Here is a 24,751-nt window from a genome sequence, read left to right as displayed (position 1 = left end):
ACAAATCTAACTTGAACATAATAGTGTGTTGATTATACTTGCATAGTCGCGTATGCCTTAGCCACTCGCACAGTAGTTTTGTTGCAGGTGGGCTTGCTGGGGGTTGGGCTGATCTGCGGGGCAGTGTGGCTTCTGCCGGCGCTCCGCGCTCCCGTGCCGTTCTATACGGTCGTGCTTGCAGTGGCTGTGGGCATGGTGGTCCCGGCCTTGTATTTCCTACTGGAGTTCAACCCAGTCAAGTGGATATGGCTGTTTATGTTCGAAACACAGGAATCGGTGAGAGATCAACTTAATTTTATTCAAGTTTTGTTTGGTGCATTTATGGTCAGTAGTTTAAATGTTTGATTTTAATGTAATTGGATATTTTTATCTAATAAATTAATTATGTATTATGGTTTATTGCACTCCAGATCACCTGGATAGCAAATTTTTAGTCTAGGGATGGCCATACATAGTTTATTAACACTTGAAGAAATGAATTGGGTGTTGAAAATTTTTTTAAATTCCAGAAAAAAATATTACTGTTGTTGATTAGTTACTGAAATAATGTCTCTCGGACACAAACTAATATTAACGTATTTTATTAATACTCTTAGAAAATTCAGTCCTTGTTGCACTCATTTTGCAATCACAAAAAACAGTACATGTAGAGTATACTACAACTTTTCTCACATAACCTCTACATCGACTCAAAAAATACGTAAGTCGACTGTTCGCAGGTACCGAAAGAGAACTATTAATTTGAAAGACAGTTCACACTCATTTCCTGTGGTTGCACACAAACTCATGGTACAGCCGAAGGACTCGGGGTCCTTCAAAACAAAGACAGAGTTCGCCCGATCCTTCTAGTGGGCTGTTACCGGTGACTGGTCGAAAAATTCAAGATTAAAGTTGCAAAAATGAAAAATGGTTGATTATATGTGGTAGCGCCCAGACTAGAGCTGCTAAATTTTTTTATAAACTCACATAATTATATGCTTTTGTGAGCCCTCGCCTGACTGCGACCTACCGGTACCTTGTTCAGACAGAGACTGAGGAACAAGACTACGCAGCAGCATCTGCCTGAAGGATGTTGCAGGTGCATTACCTCTCCAGCCGATCACAGCGCAGTACTCGTAAAGCCATAGCATGATACAATTTCTTTCCTCTTGTAGTGAGGCATTTTTTGCCAGATTACACTAGGGAAAAATCATGTGGTCTGGTGATCTCACTTTTAACCAATCACAAAAATACCTTTAAAAATTACCAGCCAATACGGGCACATAGCAACAGCCGCCTAACACACACTAACATTTTTTCTGAAGGCTATGAACTCTCTGTCTCTCTCTGTTACGCAACTGGTCACACCATTGAATAAGCTTACCTCAAAGAGCCATGTCGAAAACAAAGTACAAAAGAAACTTACGTTAATATTTTTTTTATAAACAAAGAAAAACAAAACTATACTTTAAAAATATGTTAAATTACATAAATATGTAAATTTATCAACAGACTGGTAAAAAATAAAGCCTAGGGGCTTATTGACTACAAAGTTAACAAATCGTCAAATAACTTAAAAAGCATGAAAATATGTAAATTATGATCATAAAATGTATAGCAAACATAGGAATACTTCTTAAAAGAAACAAAAAATATGTTATTTAATTTATATCAGAAAAACTAAACTTAGTACTGAATATCATACATCACAATAACTTGTTAATTATTACATTTAACAACTGTGAAAGGCAGTAACCTGGGTTGTTACAGGTTATGAAATTATATTGCGTGTAGAACTGTCTTATCAGGCATGCACTGGCTAAAATCACGTAGTATTACTTGTACGTAGGTTATCCACTTATAAACCACTTCTGCTGAACTGATCCTTTTGTTAATGTTTAGTTTTTTATTTTTTATTTTGTAGCATACAAATTACAAGTAGAGATCCAATAAGAAATATTATTTTAACACACTGAACTAGCAAACATATATTTAACCTTTTTTTTTAAAATTATGAATCATTTAGAATCCTTTTCTATGTTGTTTTTTTCAACGTATCAAAGAATGGCTTTTGAATAGCAGGTGAAGCATTATGACTATCCGTGGAGGAACGAGCAAGCAATACAAGTATCCAAACTTCAGCGCTTTCAGGCCATTCTTGACGATGTAACACAACTGTTGCAGTAACAGATTTTAAATGAGCACACAAAGTGAAACTTTATTACAAAGTACCTCACTTTAAAGGATTTCTTACATTAAATTTTTAAATTATATATTTTCAGATGTTTACAAGATGCTTTACATTTAGTACTAAGTACCAAAGCTGTGATTTTTTTTTTCAGGTATGTTGTAATGAGAGTTAACTATATGGTATTTATGTATGTAGCATTTTGGCACACATAAAATTTGTTACGTGTAGTATTTGGGCTCTGTTTTAAGCTAAATAAATAACCAATTATAGCAGCCATGGATTTTAAACAGATATAATTTTATTTTTACGAGACAGTACATCAAGTACTTTTCTTGTTATAATGCTAACCTGGCTTGACATAAAAACGTATGAACATTTTTTTTCATTTCCAGTTCATAGACAGTAATTTTTTCTGAAACAGTTGATTTTAAAAGTGTTGAGGTGAGCCTGAATGTACTGCAATAAGCATGCAGGGCAAAGCACAGTGCAACACCCCAGGAGTACTTGCAGTATTAAGCTACACATGCGGGGAAGCTCCATGGAGCTGACGTTGTTTGCCTGCAGGCTATGATGTTTCTGTACTGGGTGGTGTGCTCTGTGCTGGCCGTGAAGGCGTTGTCGTCCCAAGTGGAAGCCGGCAAGCGTGCCTCCACCAGCGTCAGGAAGTGTTTCCACGTGCTCGCAGTGGCTGTGTTCCTCCCAGGACTCATCATGCATCCGTGCTTACTCTACTTGTCGAGCGGAGTCGTGCTGGCTCTGTTTCTCATCCTCGAGGTAAAGCATTGGCATCCGTCTCCCCTTGGATAGCGTTGTGAATTACCTATGTACAAGGAAGTGTCACACGAATCTGCGGGATGATTGTGCCCCATTTCGCGCAAAACCAGAAAATTACGTTTCGTGAAAATTCATGAAGCAAAAATGGTATTTAACACCACAAAAATAACATAAATCACTAGGCTGTGGAACCTATTTGCTTATATAAAAATTTTGTAAATAAACCATTCGTGAAATAAGGTGGATCCCTATGCATTGGTGAATATGGCTATGGATGTCCCGTGTGTTGTACTAACTGATTGATGGAAATGTTACGAGGGTGCAATCATTTATACTGCCAGGTTTTAGATTGATATAGTATTAAATTTTTATAGGTATTTGAAGGATGATATGCTAAAGTAACTAAAGAAACTAAAAGTATAATATACTAGTACATTTATTGAAACAAATTGTGTTGTTAATATTTTGTGTTTCTATGAGCTATGCTATGACTGTAGTTTTTATTTATGATATCTCATGTGTTTGTTGCAGGCTTTTAGGATCCTACAGATGCCACCACTAGGTGGTGCGTTGCAGGACAGCTACTCCGTCTTTGTAGACGAGAAAGATGCTGGTGGCTTGGCTCTCACGCCAATATACCTGCTGGTGGGTTGTTGCACGCCCATGTGGCTACATCCCGTGCTCAGTTCGGAGGCTCTGCTGCCTTTGATGAGTGGCTTACTGGCCGTCGGGATCGGAGACACGGCGGCTAGCGTGTACGGACATAAGTTTGGACGCCACAAGTGGAAAGGTGGGTGTAGAATTTTATTTCTTTCCCTGAATACTTGGTTTTGATGATAGTGTGGCTCTACATATTTATGTGCCAAACCTATTTAAAAAAAAAAAAAAAATAATAGATGGTAATCTGCCAAAACATTCTCAGCTACCTTAAAAATCGAACTTTTTTTTATCTATCAACAACTCCAATTCTTCAAATTTTATAGCTAGATCTGGAGTTCCTCAAGGTGGTACCTTGTCTCCTTTACTTTTTAACATTTTTATTGATGACATTACTCAAATTCTGAATCATTCTTCTGGAACTCTATTCGCAGATGATCTAAAAATAAGTAGAAAAATTTTCTCTTTTAATGACTGTTTATTATTACAAACTGACATTAATGAAATTAATAACTGGTGTAAAGCCAATCTTGTGACCCTCAACAAAGGCAAAACAAAAATAATATCCTTTACCAGAAAATACCTTCCCATAAAATACGATTATAAATTGGGCAACACCTTAATTCAGAAATCCTCTTCTCTCAAAGATTTAGGTATCATTTTAGATTCTAAATTGTTCTTTCACCAACATGTTCAACATTTAATTTCTAGTTCCCGAAGAACATTAGCTTTAATTAAATATGTCACATGTTATGCTACCAAAACTGATTCTATCCTCTCTCTTTATTTAGCATTAATTAGGTCAAAACTAGAATACTGCTCAGTAATTTGGAACAACATCAATATGTGCGATAATATGAAAATTGAAAATATACAGAATAAATTAATAAATATTATTATTCAAAAACAACTTCCTCTACCCAATCTGATATCCCTCTCAAGTCGAAGAGAATTACTTGACTTTATTTTTATTAAAAAATGTTATACTAACAAATTAAACTGTAAATATATACTTGACAACACCGGTTTAAGAGTACCTCCTTTTAACAGTCGTTTAACTTCCACTTTATGTACAGTTAACAGAAATAATGATATTATCTTTAGGCTAATAACCAATTTTAATAAATTTGATAAAGACTTTAATTATATTCCTTAGTTCCTAATGATCATATGTGTTTTAGTTCTGTTGTGTCTAAATTGTAACGTTTGATTTTTGTTTTATTGTCTTTCGTTATGTGTGTTTTGTTTTTATATGTATTATATTGTATTGTTTTGTGTTTTTCATTTATGTTTATTATTGTGAGTGTATATGGGACATTCCATGTCAGATCAACACACTTTGAATTAAAATTTTACCTCACCATTTTAGAACTTCTTCAAATTTTGTATAGTGGTAGTATGTACTAAGAATAAGAAAAATATTAAATTTTAATTTTTTATCTCTAACGGTTTCCAAAATACAGCTATGTAAAGTTTTCAAAAAAGCGCTCAAAAACGCTGGACGAGCGTTTTTGAAATTGCTCTAGAAGCTGTTCTAATTAAGCTAGAAAGGTGGGAGTGGTGTCATTTTACTCCATTTTTAATGGGCTTTCTTATGAAATATAACACACCATAGGTTGTCATAAAAAATTTTTTTTCTAAACTTAAAATCAAAATTTTGATTTTGAATAAAACAAAAAGTGCGTCCCAAAAAATTTTGAAAAAATTCTTAAAAGTAGGTTGTACTTATGGGAAGCATGTGTCAAAATTTCAAAATGGGCATGCAATGGGTTCAATAGGTAAAAAATATTTGAAATGAGAGTTGATTTCTAAAATCAGTACGGTTTATGTAGTGTATGGTAGTATTAATTGTTTGTACATGAACAAATAGGCATTCCATTTACTTACTGAGTACAAATTCACTTGTTACTTGACATTGCCTGAGTTATTTTTAGTGTCTCTTCTAGTGTTGGGCCGATTCCTAAAATATACCGATTCCGATTCCATTTTCGATTCTTAAATTAAAGGGTCGATTCTTCGATCCGATTCCGATTCCTTAATTTTTAGCTGATAATGTTCAACAGAGTAATATACTCAGAAAAAAAAAAGGTTCTTTATGATTTTAAAAATATAATTGCATAATTATATATAATATATATATATTATTGATATAATTGTGTTTCATTTTCTGTGCAGAAATTAACATTATATACAGCTTATATAATGTTAAAAAGTATGTTCATTACCATCAAGTTATGCTACCTTGAATTTCTAGCACAATTTGGCCTTTTAACCTTGCATATAGTTAGACGAAACATGTGTTCAAACACTGCCAATAATCAAAGATGTCTTATGACGTATTTTATAAATAATGTTATAACTTAACCAACTTTTGATACCTTACATTATCAACTCAATTAATTAATTGTAAAAAAAGAGGTTTGTACGTTTAGGTTAAGAATTTTATTTTCAAGCGCAAGTAAATAATGATCCAAATAAAATGACAATATAACCTCGTTGATACATATTTCAAGGGACCATCTCACTTGGTGAAAAGAATAAATCCATCCAGTCTTGCAGTTCTTCACAACCGTAAAGAGAAAATAAATTTTCGGTTCTTGACTAAGAACATTCTGTGCATGTTTAGCATCTCAAAATGTCCACATTTTATGGTGAGATTTTCTTACACAAAATAATTAAACTCTTAAAAAAATCGCGTGTTAACATTTAATTCATTTCAAAAATTTATCGGAAACAATTCTGTTAAACACAACTACTTTCAAAAGATTGTTTATGTCTGGTAATAAAAATTTACGAATGTTTCAGCAGCAATGTTTGGAAATCCAGATTAGCCAACTGCCTTTCCAAAATATATCTAATGTAAAAAGAGCATCGCTGAACACGCACAAGAACGCCGATTTACAGCAATTTGGTTATGTTGCTTTTAAACTTATTTTAATATGGTCGCAGTAATCCACTGACAATTTGGGTAAAATCTCGTTCAAAAATTATTTCATTTAATTCTGTAAAGTTTAAAGTGCAGAGATGTGAAACATCTTAATTTTCACGTTCACGTCACCAAAGATTTGGTTCATGGCCGTATGGTTTACCATGGCCGGTAGCACAAACAAAAAATTAGGTTGTTTACAATGGCAAATGTAGTAGAGGTGGGTTGTGACAGCAATTTTCGGTATCTGTTCCAACCTGATACTGATACAGCATTGTACCATGTTACAAGTCTCTGATACTTCTGTATCAGACGGTCCCAGGAGGCAACAAAGCTCCGCGTACGCAGACCGTGCGACCGGAAGGAGAATCTGATACATTATTTATCACGCCTGGTAATTCTCTAACTCTGATACTCTCATGCCCGCCTGATACAACCAGTATCAATCAGTTCAACATTCACTGCAGTTCGTCCTGGCCGTGTATCACCATGTTGCGGGCTGTCATGCTTTGTAGTTAGTATCTTTATAGTGAAATAAGGAATGGATAAGTGCACGAAAAAGACTTCATTTGTGTGGAATTTTTTCACGGAAAATAATGAGTTTGCTAATTGTAATTTGTGTAAACAAAAACTTAGTTATAAATCATCGACTAATCTGAAGAAACATTTGAAAAAACATTGATATAGTATGCTCACTAATGTACCTATCTGTTTTTTTTATTTTTTATTTTTGATAAAATAGTGAATTTTTAATGTATAAAAACACTAGTTACTAATAGTTTTCAAAAAAAGAAAGTACATATGTTGATTACATCTGTTATTAGTGTCAACTGAGAATTTATTTGCATTTTCATAGCTGTTAGGTGCACAAATATAAATATTATATCTTGTATTAATGTACTTTTTAATATTAAAATTTCATTAGTTTTATTATTGAACGAGACGGTGCACGCACTGCGCACTGAGCGTACTTTGAAGTAGGACAATAAACAAAACGACATGTAACCAGGGCTGCCACTCTGATATTCATGAAAAACCTAGATAACCTACAAAAAAACCCAGACACATGGGTAAAAAACCCAGATGCGTCTAAAATGCTATCGTTGAAAATGTTTGCGTACTAATTCAAAAATATAAACATAACTGGTTTTAATATAAAACAATTAATTAATTAACTTACAAGACTAAAAACGGTTAAATACAACCAATACAAGAAAATTACACTGCAGCAAAATGGCTGTATAAGTAATTCTTGGACCAGCACATATCATAAAAAAAACCTACAAATATATACATGACAAAACAAACACCATCACTGCATTCTTTAAACCGGTAATTGTTTTTATAAAACTGCATCATGTACGTTAGTCTTTATTCAGAGTCTGATTCTACAAGATTGGTTTGAAGGTTAATTGTTGCATTGGTTTTGTGTTCTGCAAGCCTCTTTGAAGAATGTGTCTAATTTAATATTCAACTTAGCTTCTTGAAAACTAGTTTTGTGTTTATATGTATTTTTGTGTGTGAAACACATAGACTTGTTTGCATTTATCAAACAGATATTGCAACAGATACAGTAGCTACTACCTTTATTATTGTTTTAGGTATAAAAATAATTAAAATTATAAAAAACCTAGAATTGTTGGAATTCATTATTTAAACACCCAGAAACCCAAACACCATTGGAAAAACCCAGATCTGGGTGGAAAAACCCATGAGTGGCAGCTCTGATTGTAACAATATCGCTTTGCGCCTCTCCTTCAAGGCTTCAACGCCTTCCCCTGCGCTTCCTCCCCTACATTCTTTCCCTTCTTTATCCCTTATTCGTCGTTCCTGCTCCCTTCCCTTTCACAAGCTCCGCCCAAGTGACCGTCATCTGCGATCGGGTACTGCGCTCATTGGCCGTGGTGTTGTTCCAGGTGAATTCTGAACTGATACTAAAGTCTCTGATACTTTTCAAGTGTACTCGTTTGCCGTTCCTGATACAGGCGCGTATCAGTGACAAAGTATCAGGTTGATACTTTTCGACCCACCTCTAAAATGTAGCTGCCATGATCAAGTTGTTAACGTTTACGTTATTTTACTTGCCATTTACATAATTTTCTTTAAACATTTATGGTTTTGTCTAGTTATTTTTGAAGGTTTACTATTAAATGCAGTGCTGCTGCAACGTAATTTCCGAAAAATGCTTTCGTTTAAAGCGGGAAAGTAGATACTGCATTTGTACTATAGGGAAAATGGCGGTGCAAGTAAATAAATACGTTAATTACCGTAATTCGTAAATCAGTTCCGTAAAAAAGATTGTATTATGTAGTTTAAAAATTATATTTGCATTCATTTTAGTATTTTCTTACATTGCGTAGGAGATGTATTTTGTAAACTTAAAAACAATGCAGGAATCGGTCATGGTCGATTCCAAAACTATTGTATTCTGAATCCCACGATTATACTGGAATCGGTGGGACCGACCGATTCCGGAATCGGAATCGACCCATCACTAGTCTCTTCAGCTGTAAGTGTATAAATCCTTCCAGTAGGAGTTGTAGGATCAACTTTGCAGAGGACGTCCGTTACTGATATCCACAACACATCAGGCTTCCTTGGATATGAAAATGAAGCTGCCGGTCCAGGAGGGTGTAAAAATGTTACTTTTAATTCATCATCTTCTTCCTTCTTCTCCAAAACATAAGCAACCCACCACTTTTCATCATACACTGCCGTTATGTAGCCATTTACATCACTTATTTGCAATTTATCTGGTGATTTTTGAACAGCTACAGTGTCTTCAGTTTGACTTTCCGAAAAAACTTTAACTCTTAGTTTTGAGAGACTCAATGGTTCAGGTATAAAACAGTGGAATTTTTGAGTACCCTTAATAGTAATAGCCTGGTTGAAACGCTCCTCGAGAAACTTTTCAGATTCAATATGATCTTCTTGGGTTGAAAAGGTAAAATGTATTCCACTGATATTTTGTTCTGCCCATTCATAAAGTTGAATGGCTGTCAGGATTTGACTGTCATATGGCCGCTGTAGACTAGCTTTAGCGGCTAGTCTCTTGACCGTGCCACCAATCCCATCACAAGGGCCCTTTCCATGAGCCGTAGCTGAGAAATGCCATTCAGCTTCAACATCAAAATCCTCTTTATGGTAGCACAAGTTTATGAAGTTTTTTTTGTTTTTATATTGCCCAGCACACCCGTCAGAGTAATAGAAAATCTTCTTTGGTAATGCCTGGAAATGTTTTGTCAAGAATTCAATAAGTTTCTTTTGAAACGTATAAACAGACACAGTATTGTGCTCCAAGCAATCTGATACCACAACAAAACTGACAGGTAGAGTTTGTCTTTACTTTTGTAATAAATTACAAAAGGGTGAAGAGTTACATGTTCATTAGCCCAGTGGTAGCTCTGAGCCTCGTCTTGTACTACAATTGTGTAGTTTTTGGAAAAGTCTAGGTTTATCACAAACTCTGATTCATTTAAATTTTCTTTTTTATCATTGATGAAAGCAGACTGCATTTTAGCAATAAAATCATGTTTTATTAGAGGTGAAAGTTTTTCCAAAAAGAAAGTGATAAAGTCTTCTGAAGATTTGTTTAAAGTCTCAAGAGTGCAACGATCTACAGACACCCATTGACGAAAGGTGACATTTTCTATCAAATTTTCTTCAAAGGCATCTTCAAGAATTGTTTGTATAGGTGTAACCCCAGGACAATCGGCACATTCACCCATGACACATGTTATTGCTGGTGGATTGCATTGCATTTTGACCATACACTAATTGTACGACTTAAATTCACCATTAGTTAGAGTTCCTAATCGGGCATTTTCTATAATCAACTTCACATTTTGGTGGATAGTACATACGCACACTGCATGCGTGCCACTTTTGCCTGCTAAAATACATTGTTTTGGTCTTAGTTCAGCAAATTTAGAGAATCCTACTTTAATGTGGGGGGATTTCTCCTTGAACAGAGTATAAGCTTCCTTCAGATTACACAAGATAAGACGTTTTGATATTTTGGTTTTATTTCCATTTGCCTCAACAACTGATACACAATCTTTTATGCCGGGCATTGCTCTGCTGATTTCATCATTTAGATAAAAGGAATGAATAGTATTTACAACATCTTCTGAGAGCGTCTTACCAGGCTTGGGATTGGGAGTCTCTAATATACCTTTCTCTTTTAAAATTTTTTTTCTTGTCTTACCATATATGTAGTTTGGCGCATTAAATTCCCTCATAATCTTCCTTATCCCCCAACCCTCTGGGAGGCAAGTAAGTATCATTAATTTCTTAACACGATTGTTTGAAACGGAAAATTGATCTTTGAGGTTTTGTAAAACTGATTGGTCAAGATCGTCCTCTTGACTGGACGATGATGGATCTGCTGCTACAAAAAGTTTTCGTTTCATTGCAGAGTGAATTTTTCTTGCTTTGGTTGTTGCATACTGCTTGGATTGGATTTTCCTTTTGTCAATAGGAGACTCTTCTAGCTCCAAAAGAGAAGTATTCATTTGATCTACTATTATTTTCGAAATAGAAAAGTTAGGGTCTCTGTCTGAATCCGAACTGGACATTTCATCATTCAATGCCACTAAGCAAGGCTTAGCTGAAGGGCCAGGTTGATTGGCATTTAAGTTTGTCTTCAAAGCTGTAATTTCTTTCCTACATTTATTGCAAATTTTAGCTTCCTTTGGAATTTCAGGATATAAACTGCACATCCATGATGTGACATTTCTTAATGTCTTTTTATCCCTGACTGTATGATTTTCTTTTTTTAAGGGATTAAAACATTGTAATCTAATAAACACAACTTTTTTCTCCATTTTTTAAATTCTAAAATTTAAAATTGATTAAAACCGTTTTGCAATTTACAAGTTTCAACAAAAAATTGTCTTTAAATAATAATTAATTGAATAAAAATATTGACATGTATAATGTACATTACATAACTGTATTATCATTAGTACTCACTACTGTCACACATTACTAGTAGTTACACTCACTAATACTTTTATCACATCACTGTTCTCAGCATAACTACTGATTCTACTGACAAGAGCACCAGACTCAGACGAACTGCTATGTGAGCTATTCTTGTGAGGTGCAGGTCTCAACTTGTCAGCAAAGCTTGCCCCCTCCCCCCTCAGGCCCTCTCCTTCCTGCCTGCTGGAGCAGATTGATTACAGTCTGAATGTTAGTCTTAAAACTTTCTAGCTTATTCTTTACTGTTTTTTAAAAATTACTTGAATGATACCTACATATTTTAAAATCCACTTATATAAAGACATTAACTAATAAACAGTCACCTCAATAATAAATTAATATCAATACGAACTTTCCCGAAGGTACACGATGTTGTTGTCGGAATAAATACGACCATACTGGACCATACCATCATGGCGACCCTCGATTATCGCTACATTGCCGCGTAAACAAAGTTTATTAATTTTTAAACTAATTCTAGTTTCCAGTTTACAGTTTTCATGTAGTTATTTTTCAAGAAGAGACTCTGCAAACTGTGCGAAGTGAAAGAAAACTTCTGAAACGTTTTTTATAACCATAACCATAGCCATAACTACCAACACCTATGTTTGTGTAGATTTATTATAGATAGTAAAATTATTAGCATTACTGATGTTGGTAAAATAGAACATAGTAAAATATCTTTACCAAATTAAAATTCCCAAAATCTCACCTTTTTGCAGATAATATTTAACCATGAAGCCATAATCTGCCCATTTTGAAATTTTAACTTATGCTTACCATTAATATAGCCTACTTGTAGGAATTTTTTCAAAATTTTTTGGGATGCACTTTTTGATATATTCAAAATCAAAATTTTGATTTTGAGTTTAGAAAAAAAACTTTATTACAACCTATGGCGTGTTATATGTCAAAAGAAAGCCCATAAAAAATGGAGTAAAATGACACCACTCCCACCTTTCTAGCTTAATTAGAACAGGTTCTAGAGCAATTTGAAAAACGCTCGTCCAGCGTTTTTGGGCGCTTTTTTGAAAACTTTACATAGCTGTATTTTGGAAACCGTTTGAGATAAAAAATTAAAATTAAATATTTTTCTTATTTTTAGTACCTACTACCACTATACAAAATTTGAGGAGATTCCAAAGTGGTCATGTAAAATGGGTGTGTTGATTTGACATGGAATGACCCATATGTATCTAATTGTGTGCCAACCATTAAAGGCTTTCTCCTGTTGGTTGGCATGTTACAATTACAAAATAAATAAAATAAATAAAAAAATAAATAAATAATTTGGTCGCTCAGGGAAAGTTCCAAATGCACTATGTTTTAAAGTTCCTTGAAACTGTTAATGGTAGCACTATTGAACTTTTGAAGTTACATATATTCTCATGCATACTGTTATTAGCTTACCAATAGTCAGTAACTGCTCCTAAAATTAGGGCCTGAATAAAGTATTCTTGTGAACTGACATATTTTTAAAATATAGACTAAGCATAGTGGCTTTTTGGGATTGTTAAGTTACAAGGGCTTTATGAAGTGCTGATGTACCGTGGATTGACATTTCTGAAAATTATTGAAGTTAGAACATGTTCAGCACTTTATTTTTGTTAATGTTATGAGAAACATTGATAAAACTTACTAAGAATAAAAATTTATGATTAGTGTTCAAATGAATATCACTCATAATTTAGTTGACAGTTAAATCAATAGGACGTACCTACCACTTTTAAATAATGTTGCATTTTTTTGGAAGCTTGCCACATTCTCTCCCTGGCTGGTTTATTTTTGAGATGCCAGTGCAGCAGGCCAGCCACAAGACTTGCCAGAGCCTGCTGGGCTGACAGATGTAGCAAATGGCACGGTTCATATTGCTTTACACATACTGCTGAGACATTTATTTTAAACAGTTCTTTCATACTTGTGATGTTATATTTATTAAAAACAAACACAGGCTTTGTTGTTTAAGAACACATGCAACCACACAGTGCAATGCTAAAATTTATTTTTTTGTCCTTAGAGAAAAACTTACATAAGGGTAATGTTACATGTTTTAAAGCAATAAAGTGGCATGACATGTGTGATCCATCCATGGATGGATATAAAACATTTCGTAACTATCCAAAAGATTGTGTGCTGTACAGGTTACGACCTGATAGGCAGGCTGTTAACTGTTAAGTATCTTGAGTATTATCTCTTGCATGTGCCTAACTGGGAAAGATGCCAACATTGGCATTGAATCTGTTCATGTATACAAAGTTGGCTAACTGTCATTTTTTTATCTCCAGATTCCAAGAAAACCAAAGAGGGCACTGCTGCCTGCATAATCTTTCAAATGGCTTTTGTGGCCATTTTGATGATGTTTGGTAAGAATCTGACAAACATTCAATTGCTGTCAAAATCTCTTAGATTAATTAAACAAGTAACTAAGAATCATAGGAATATAATTAATTTACTTCTCATATATTTTTTTATACAAAATTTTAAGCATTTTATGGTTATATCCATGTCAGGATATACCAAATTTGGTTTTAAAAAATTTGTGGGAAGCCTGCTTGACTGTTTAATTTAATTAATGGAAGGTGCCATGATAATGTACTTGATGTTTAAAAGCTAAGTAACATTAGTTTACGTTTCATTAGAAATATTGTGAGCTTGATTTCTCCACTGAACCATTTGAGCCAGTATTACCACTGTGACTTCCCTCAATTCACTGGACTAAACATTGTGCATTTGGCATGCATAAGTTTTATTTTATTTTAATAGAGCTGGGCGGGATAACGAATCTTGATTCAGGAATTTTTTTTTGTATGATTTGACAAAGTAACAATTTTGTCTTTCTTAATTGTGTAGGACCAAACTTAGTAATAATCATAGACAAGGGCAGGAATTCATCATGAATAAGGCAGAAATTCATTAAGTTAAATAGAGATGAAATTAGCTCAAATTTACATTTTTAATAGAGATTGGCCTAAACCCATAGATTTGAGCAGAACTGAGTGAGTAACAAAGCTTGACTGAACTCGAATATTGAGTTCATTGTATTTGACAGGTTAAAACTTGACAATCTTTTTCTTATAACTATAAATATTTGACATGCATAAAGAGCATAAAATCTTGTACCATTAATTTGCAAACACTTAAGAGTTAATTTTATATTTACATTCTCACAGTTTACGTAAATAATGGTTAATTACACTATTCAGAAAACATAAATGTTTATTCCTTTATTTATATTTGAAAACTCTATTTTGGAATGGCCTGCTGTCTGTTATACATTTTTTCTACTATAGTGGCAATCAGTATAGCTGTTCAGCAGAAATATGAAAGTATTACACCATGTACCTTAGTATCTTTGAATATCTAATAAAAATGGTGGACAGCATTATTTTAGACTAACACAAAAGTTATTATGTATTAAACATGTAGTGAGAATTTTTTTTAAAATAAATTCTTGACGGGTGTTTAAAAAGGCATAAGTATTGTCATATTTAAAGTCAGGACCTTCATTCCTAACCAGAAAATGGCAGAAGAAAAGGAAAGCTAATACAGGGTTTATTTTCTTATTTGTTAAAATTTTTTGTTTGATAAGGTTTATAGTCTGTGTGCAAGATTTTTGCATGTCCTTCCTTTTAATGGTGATAAATTACTTCAAGAAGATAATGTTTTTTAAGGGGAAATTATGAAGAAAAAAAAGTGCTAGTCGGAATGGCTGTGAAGTGTAAAGAGGTAATTTCGGAGAGCCTTTTCCCATTAAAAAAATATTTACTTCTTGGCATGTTTTCAAGGGCTTTTTAATATTTCAAGTAGTTTAGTTTACCATTTTAACTATTAGTTAGGTTAGGTACATTAAAAAAAAATTAAAAAGGAGAGAACCAGTAGTTAGGTCGGGATAGCTACGTATGTTAAAAAATACTGTGAAATGGTATTGGTTAGAAACTAAGAATTTAAACGGTAGGTATATTAACATGACCAAACTTTTTTTTACTATTTTATAGTATTTTGATCTAACTAGAAAAAAATAATTTTTTTATGTAAATAATTGTACCCAACCTACAGTCCGCACTATAGTAAAGTATTTTAAATGTAGCTAACCTAACTTAACAGACTGCCATTTGTAATGTAGATAAAATAATCTCATCACTTGGTAAAACAGTGAGCTATTGGTAAACTACTCTTCGTATCACAATGCTGTGTTAGAGAACAATTCAAAAACATGTCTGCAAGTTTGTCGAAAGAATTTGGGTTTTTTTCTAGTAAAGATGGTCTCCTTCACAATCACCATGTAGGAAAATTATAGGGAAAAATGTTGTAAAAATTACTCTCAATATTTTCTAATTTTTGATTCCATAAACCATACATTTGATTGAGTTTACCAGAATCCAGATTTAAAAGAAATCGTAAAGAGGTACGATTCATTGTTACACTTTATCTATACACTTAACCAAAATGACTAACTCAACGAAGACATACCGTGATTTATCGCTAATCGTAGTACATTTTATACTAAAATCAAGTTTAAAAAGTAGGGGTGCGACATTTATGCAAGAAAAGAAAAATTTTGTTAGGTAAAGTTATTCATAAAAACAAAACCCATTCATAGAAAGTACGTTTATTTTAAAAAGTGAAGTATAAAAGAGCACGCCAAACAATTTAAATTGATAAGAGTAGATGGATTTGGTTCGTATGGGGACAGGGGCTGGGGGCTGGGGATTAGGGATTATGTCACTTCCTTCGACCATGCACACACGAAAAAGTGCCCCGTTACAATCATCAGCCATGTTGGATTACGTCACTTCCGCCGGCCATACACGCATGAAAAAGTGTCCCGTTACGTTCATCAGCCATGTACGCACGAAAAAATGTCCCGTTACGTAACGAACGAACGGAGGAGGACGGACAGACCAGCTCACCAGGACGTCTCGCTCTGAAAAGTATTAGGCGGTAATAAACAGCCAGGAGGTAACGAATATAAGCCTACTTCTACACGTGTTATGAACGCCGGATACATACAGCCAGGCAACCATGTGTTTTGGCGCGCTGTACTTCCACGACGCGCAACGGCACCGGCAAGTTTTTATTACTACCTCCTCTCAAGTTCTGATCTCCTAATACTTCACAGCAGAGAAGTGCTGTTGGTCGGAGCCCGTAGGTACTTCCTTCGCACGCCATGTTTTTTTTCTATGTGAGTTAATTAAAACCCGTGTACAACAAAAACGGAATTTTGACAAGTTATTGAGAACTAAATTATAATAATAAAAAATGTTAACCAATAAATAATATTTAAATTCCTCACTACTATTTGATTAATTTAAAGTTTTGTTTAAAATCTTTGAAAATTGTAATAAATGTAAAAAAACCTTGAAACCAAACACTATAGAAAAATTTGTATATTTAGCATAGGTATTCTAATATATTTTCAATTAAAATAAATTAAGTTTTATTTTTGCAAAGTTTTTTTTTCCAACCTGCTGAAAACTTTTCAATTTTAACATAAAATTTGACATCTTCAGTGACATAAAACTTCTTGACCTTGACCTTGACCTTTGACCTTGACATTTAACCTTGACCTTACCCTTGAACATTGACCTTGAACATTTACTTTGACCTTGAACATTGACTTTGAACATTGACTTTGACCCTGAACTTTGACCTTGACCTAGAAATTTGACCTTGACCTTGAAATTTTACCCTGACATTGAAATTCGACCCTGACCTTTAGCCTTGCAACCCTCGATGTTGCCAACCTGATATCGTCATCTAATCCATATGCTAACCTAACCTAACCTAACCTAACATAAATTAAACTAAACTAAACTAACCTAACCTAACCTAAACTAAACTAAACTAAACTAACCTCACCTAACCTAATCCATATGCTAATCTATGCTAACCTAACCTAACCTAACCTAACCAAACTAAACTAAACTAACCTAACCTAAACTAACCTAAACTAACCTAACCTCTCCTAACATAACCTAACTTAACCTAATCCATATGCTAATCTAAGCTAACCTAACCTAACCTAACCTAAACTAAACCAAACTAAACTAAACTAAACTAACCTAACATAACCTAACCTAATCCATATGCTAATCTATGCTAACCTAACATAACCTAACCTAACCTAGCCTAACATAACTCAACCTAACCTAACCTAACCTAAACTAAACTAACCTAACCTAACCTAACCTAATCTATATGCTAATCTATGCTAACCTAACCTAACCTAATCCATATGCTAATCTATGCTAACCTAACCTAAACTAAACTAAACTAAACTAACCTAACCTAAACTAAACTAAGCTAAACTAAACTAAAATAACCTAACCTAACCTTACCTAACTTAACCTAAACTAAACTAACCTAACCTAATCCATATGTTAATCTATGCTAACCTAACCTAACCTAACCTAGCCTAATCCATATGCTAATCTATGCTAACCTAACCTAACCTAAACTAAACTAACCTAATCCATATGCTAATCTATCCTAACCTAACCTAACCTAATCCATATGCTAATCTATGCTAACCTAACCTAACCCATATGCTAATCTATGCTAACCTAACCTAAACTAAACTAAACTTAACTAAACTAAACTAACCTGACCTGACCTGACCTAAACTAAACTAAACTAAGCTAAGCTAAACTAAACTAACCTAATCCATATGTTAATCTATGCTAACCTAACCTAACCTAGCCTAATCCATATGCTAATCTATGCTATCCTAACCTAACCTAAACTAAACTAAACTTCCTTAATCCATATGCTAATCTATGCTAACCTAACCTAACCTAAACTAAACTAAACCTAACCTAACATAACCTAACCTAATCCATATGCTAATCTATGCTAACCTAACCTAATCCATATGCTAATCTATGCTAACCTAACCTAACCTAACCTAACCTAATCCATATGCTAATCTATGCTAACCTAACCTAAACTAAACTAAACTAACCTAATCCATATGCTAATCTATGCTAACCTAACCTAACCTAACCATTGTAATGCTAGAGATTCGGGAAAAAGTTCAAAATTCATTAAATAAATTTGTAATCTATATACTGATTGATTAGATGGTCTAAGGTCCTTGGTTCGATCCCTGGCCGATATAAATCAACTTTAATTTTAAAAAAGTACCAGAAAAGTGTAAGGTTCGAGAAATAAAACACCTCAAAGTCTTTTACAAACATAATATTTATTACTCAATTTCTATCCTACTACAGAATCACTTGCGAAAGCCAGCAATCTTATAATCATTTAGCCCTGCATAGACGTGCAACGACTAATTCTTAGCTCCAAATGGCTCCAAATGCTCCAAACGACCTTCAAATGGCTCCATCAGCTCCAACAACCTCCAAATGCTTGACAGCTCCAAATGACTCCTAATGCTTCAAAAGACTCCAAATGCTCCAACAGCTCCAAAAAAAGGCTCCAAATGCTCCAATAGCCTCCAAATGCTTAACACAGCTCCAAATGGCTCCAAAAGCTCCAAACGGCCTCCAAATGCTTGACAGCCTCCAAATGCTTGACAGCTCCAAATGGCTCCAAATGCTCCAAACGGCTCCAAATGGCTCCAAATGCTCCAAATGCTTCAAAAGGCTCCAAATGCTCCAACAGCTCCAAAAAAAGGCTCCGAATGCTTGACAGCTCCAAATGGCTCCAAATGCTCCAAACGGCTCCAAATGCTCCGAATGTCTCCAAATGCTCCAACAGCTCCAAAAAAAGGCTCCGAATGCTTGACAGCTCCAAATGGCTCCAAATGCTCCAAACGGCTCCAAATGCTCCAAATGTCTCCAAATGGCTCCAAATGCTTCAAAAGACTCCAAATGCTACAACAGCTCCAAAAGGCTCCAAATGCTTCAAAAGACTCCAAATGCTACAACAGCTCCAAAAAAAGGCTCCAAATGCTTAACACAGCTCCAAATGGCTCCAAATGCTCCAAATGACTCCAACAGCTCCAAAAGGCTCCAAATGCTTGACAGCTCCAAATGCTCCAAATGACTCCAAATGCTCCAACTGCTCCAAAAAAGGCTCCAAATGCTTAACACAGCTCCAAATGGATCCAACAGCTCCAAAAGGCTCCAAATGCTTCAAAAGGCTCCAATTGTTCCAAGAGCTCCATCTTCAATAGCTTCCAACTGATTCCAATTACTTTTCTTATCGAACTTGGCATGATTACTAACATGTCTTTATTAGTATACATTTTGACTGGCAGTGGTAACGTATTTTGCACCTTTAAGTTATAAGTTTTATTTAGAAATCAGATTTCGATAAATCGTAGATACCATTTGGAAAGAAAATAAATTAATTTATCTTCAAGTTTATACACATACATTTAATTTAAGCCATTATTGTATGTAACCAGCTTCCCTCAGTTCTTTGAGTATGAAGGATATTTCTTTAATGTTCGAATAGTTTCCTGCACAAAGCGATCCATGTAGTAGTCGTAGCCTGTCAACCAATATGTTAGGATCTTCCCATGAGGTATAATCAAACTCTTCTGCTGCGTTCATCATCCTTGCATGTTTATAATAAATATTATTATCTCTGGTGTCTATCGTTTTAACACCAACCTCAAGGTCACTTTCGTCATCGTGCCAGTGATTATCACAAGCTTGATCAGGATAATTTATTTTATTACAACGTTTCCATCGTTTTGGTCTCAAACCACCATCACAGTCTTCACTCTTGCATGCTTTTGGTGCTTCAGCACAGTACTCAATCATGTCAGCCTTAGATGTGTCAGCACAGTCTTCGTTCACGCCAGCTTCTGATGTGTCACCACAGTCTTCAATCATGTCAGCACCACAAACTTGATCAGGATAATTTATTTTATTACGTCGTTTCCATCGTTTTGGTCTCAGACCGCCATCATAGTCTTCGATCTTGCCTGCTTTAGGTGCTTCAGTACAGTACTCAATCATGTCAGCCTCAGATGTGTCACCACAATCTTCAATCATGCACGCTTCAGATGATTCATCAAAGTCTTCGACCTTGTAAGCTTCAGATGGTTCTCTATCTTTCTCATTTTCATGGAGACGACTAGATATTGGAGTAAATATATTTTCATTTCTAATGTGGTTACAACTACCTTCGTTTGTTTTAAATTTTAAATTATTATCTTGATCTAGATCAGTAATTTTAGCATTAGCTTTTTCGCCTTCGTTCCTCTTCCGCGATGTTGTAGCCCAGTCTTCGTTATCTTTATTCATCTTAATTGTACAGGTCTTGTAATGTCTATCCAAGTAATATCTTCTACCAAAGGATTTCTGACACTGACTGCAATGAAACGGTTTTTGACAAGGACCCAAATTACACTCGCTTCTCTCATGTCGTTTAGCATTCTTTCTCAAGGTAAACACCTTGCTACAGTATCTACAGTGATGACGTTTCGATACAGCGTCAGATCCTAAATCGGAATTCATATTAGTTACCGAGACTAATGCCAGATGCAAACTAAGAGTTTTAAATTAGATATATTACTTAAATAGAATTTTTTAATTATTTCATCAGCGAGAATTAATTTATCTCATTCAAAGGTACTTGTTGCAAGTAGTTCTGCTTTTCAACAACAGATGTCGACACATGTTACTTTCAGGTAAATAATATTTAGTTCTTTTATGCGGGATGCTCACTAACGATCGCAATAGAACGATGGCTTCGCTAGACTCCAAGGAGAAGGAAGTTCATCCATCCTGTTAGTGCTTCTTAGATTTCTCAGAGATTATTTGACTGAGTAATGATATATTTTTTTTTTTAATTTCCACCTGATAAAAATATTACAAGTGATGATTAAGTAGCAGATGTTCACTAATTATATGCAACCTTGAATAAAAAATGACATGCTTCATTAAGTAAATAATCCTTCATGCAGAGATAAATTCCTCATCAGTAACCAGAAGCACTCGGAGAAAACCATCAGATGTCTAGTCAGGAATAATCAGAAGTACCCAGTGAAAACCATCAAAATATTGTCAAGAATAATCAGGAGCACACGGAGAAATCCACCATAATACTGTCAAGAATAAACGGGAGCACACGGAGAAAACCGCCATAATATTGACAAGAATAATCGGAAGCACACGGAGAAAACCGCCACAAGTTTTCTTTGATATCATAAAATTTCAGGAAAAAATAATAATAAATAAAAATAAATTAATAAAAAATTAAAAAAAATAAAATAAAAAATACATAAACAGATTCTGCTGGCTTGTACTAGAACTATATCTTTGCTCAACAATGAGAAGTTCACAAGCCAGCAGAATCTGTTTATGTATTTTTTATTTTATTTTTTTTAATTTTTTATTAATTTATTTTTATTTATTATTATTTTTTCCTGAAATTTTATGATATCAAAGAAAACTTGTGGCGGTTTTCTCCGTGTGCTTCCGATTATTCTTGTCAATATTATGGCGGTTTTCTCCGTGTGCTCCCGTTTATTCTTGACAGTATTATGGTGGATTTCTCCGTGTGCTCCTGATTATTCTTGACAATATTTTGATGGTTTTCACTGGGTACTTCTGATTATTCCTGACTAGACATCTGATGGTTTTCTCCGAGTGCTTCTGGTTACTGATGAGGAATTTATCTCTGCATGAAGGATTATTTACTTAATGAAGCATGTCATTTTTTATTCAAGGTTGCATATAATTAGTGAACATCTGCTACTTAATCATCACTTGTAATATTTTTATCAGGTGGAAATTAAAAAAAAAAATATATCATTACTCAGTCAAATAATCTCTGAGAAATCTAAGAAGCACTAACAGGATGGATGAACTTCCTTCTCCTTGGAGTCTAGCGAAGCCATCGTTCTATTGCGATCGTTAGTGAGCATCCCGCATAAAAGAACTAAATATTATTTACCTGAAAGTAACATGTGTCGACATCTGTTGTTGAAAAGCAGAACTACTTGCAACAAGTACCTTTGAATGAGATAAATTAATTCTCGCTGATGAAATAATTAAAAAATTCTATTTAAGTAATATATCTAATTTAAAACTCTTAGTTTGCATCTGGCATTAGTCTCGGTAACTAATATGAATTCCGATTTAGGATCTGACGCTGTATCGAAACGTCATCACTGTAGATACTGTAGCAAGGTGTTTACCTTGAGAAAGAATGCTAAACGACATGAGAGAAGCGAGTGTAATTTGGGTCCTTGTCAAAAACCGTTTCATTGCAGTCAGTGTCAGAAATCCTTTGGTAGAAGATATTACTTGGATAGACATTACAAGACCTGTACAATTAAGATGAATAAAGATAACGAAGACTGGGCTACAACATCGCGGAAGAGGAACGAAGGCGAAAAAGCTAATGCTAAAATTACTGATCTAGATCAAGATAATAATTTAAAATTTAAAACAAACGAAGGTAGTTGTAACCACATTAGAAATGAAAATATATTTACTCCAATATCTAGTCGTCTCCATGAAAATGAGAAAGATAGAGAACCATCTGAAGCTTACAAGGTCGAAGACTTTGATGAATCATCTGAAGCGTGCATGATTGAAGATTGTGGTGACACATCTGAGGCTGACATGATTGAGTACTGTACTGAAGCACCTAAAGCAGGCAAGATCGAAGACTATGATGGCGGTCTGAGACCAAAACGATGGAAACGACGTAATAAAATAAATTATCCTGATCAAGTTTGTGGTGCTGACATGATTGAAGACTGTGGTGACACATCAGAAGCTGGCGTGAACGAAGACTGTGCTGACACATCTAAGGCTGACATGATTGAGTACTGTGCTGAAGCACCAAAAGCATGCAAGAGTGAAGACTGTGATGGTGGTTTGAGACCAAAACGATGGAAACGTTGTAATAAAATAAATTATCCTGATCAAGCTTGTGATAATCACTGGCACGATGACGAAAGTGACCTTGAGGTTGGTGTTAAAACGATAGACACCAGAGATAATAATATTTATTATAAACATGCAAGGATGATGAACGCAGCAGAAGAGTTTGATTATACCTCATGGGAAGATCCTAACATATTGGTTGACAGGCTACGACTACTACATGGATCGCTTTGTGCAGGAAACTATTCGAACATTAAAGAAATATCCTTCATACTCAAAGAACTGAGGGAAGCTGGTTACATACAATAATGGCTTAAATTAAATGTATGTGTATAAACTTGAAGATAAATTAATATATTTTCTTTCCAAATGGTATCTACGATTTATCGAAATCTGATTTCTAAATAAAACTTATAACTTAAAGGTGCAAAATACGTTACCACTGCCAGTTAAAATGTATACTAATAAAGACATGTTAGTAATCATGCCAAGTTCGATAAGAAAAGTAATTGGAATCAGTTGGAAGCTATTGAAGATGGAGCTCTTGGAACAATTGGAGCCTTTTGAAGCATTTGGAGCCTTTTGGAGCTGTTGGATCCATTTGGAGCTGTGTTAAGCATTTGGAGCCTTTTTTGGAGCAGTTGGAGCATTTGGAGTCATTTGGAGCATTTGGAGCTGTCAAGCATTTGGAGCCTTTTGGAGCTGTTGGAGTCATTTGGAGCATTTGGAGCCATTTGGAGCTGTGTTAAGCATTTGGAGCCTTTTTTTGGAGCTGTTGTAGCATTTGGAGTCTTTTGAAGCATTTGGAGCCTTTTGGAGCTGTTGTAGCATTTGGAGTCTTTTGAAGCATTTGGAGCCATTTGGAGACATTTGGAGCATTTGGAGCTGTTTGGAGCATTTGGAGCCATTTGGAGCTGTCAAGCATTCGGAGCCTTTTTTTGGAGCTGTTGGAGCATTTGGAGACATTCGGAGCATTTGGAGCCGTTTGGAGCATTTGGAGCCATTTGGAGCTGTCAAGCATTCGGAGCCTTTTTTTGGAGCTGTTGGAGCATTTGGAGCCTTTTGAAGCATTTGGAGCATTTGGAGCCATTTGGAGCCGTTTGGAGCATTTGGAGCCATTTGGAGCTGTCAAGCATTTGGAGGCTGTCAAGCATTTGGAGGCCGTTTGGAGCTTTTGGAGCCATTTGGAGCTGTGTTAAGCATTTGGAGGCTATTGGAGCATTTGGAGCCTTTTTTTGGAGCTGTTGGAGCATTTGGAGTCTTTTGAAGCATTAGGAGTCATTTGGAGCTGTCAAGCATTTGGAGGTTGTTGGAGCTGATGGAGCCATTTGAAGGTCGTTTGGAGCATTTGGAGCCATTTGGAGCTAAGAATTAGTCGTTGCACGTCTATGCAGGGCTAAATGATTATAAGATTGCTGGCTTTCG

The 24,751-nt window shown here is 34.9% G+C and overlaps 1 protein-coding gene across 6 annotated transcripts in view; it reads left to right on the top strand.

Annotated features, from left to right (window-relative positions):
* LOC134535225 (dolichol kinase) overlaps positions 1 to 24,751 on the top strand; it is a 52,061-nt gene that overhangs the window by 15,464 nt on the left and 11,846 nt on the right. For 2 of the 6 annotated variants that reach the window (XM_063374285.1, XM_063374301.1), the window contains exons 4-7: positions 88 to 276; positions 2,735 to 2,944; positions 3,476 to 3,734; positions 13,799 to 13,876. In XM_063374285.1, the coding sequence (XP_063230355.1) occupies positions 88 to 276; positions 2,735 to 2,944; positions 3,476 to 3,734; positions 13,799 to 13,876 (736 nt within the window). The remainder of the gene's footprint in view (positions 1 to 87; positions 277 to 2,734; positions 2,945 to 3,475; positions 3,735 to 13,798; positions 13,877 to 24,751) is intronic. The other 4 variants (XM_063374294.1, XM_063374308.1, XM_063374314.1 and 1 more) reach the window with 2 other exon arrangements.

Source organism: Bacillus rossius, chromosome 1, assembly GCF_032445375.1.
Source record: "Bacillus rossius redtenbacheri isolate Brsri chromosome 1, Brsri_v3, whole genome shotgun sequence".
NCBI lineage: Eukaryota > Metazoa > Arthropoda > Insecta > Phasmatodea > Bacillidae > Bacillus > Bacillus rossius.
Note: the sequence above shows the minus strand (reverse complement) of the source record. Positions and strands in the feature narration are given on the sequence as shown.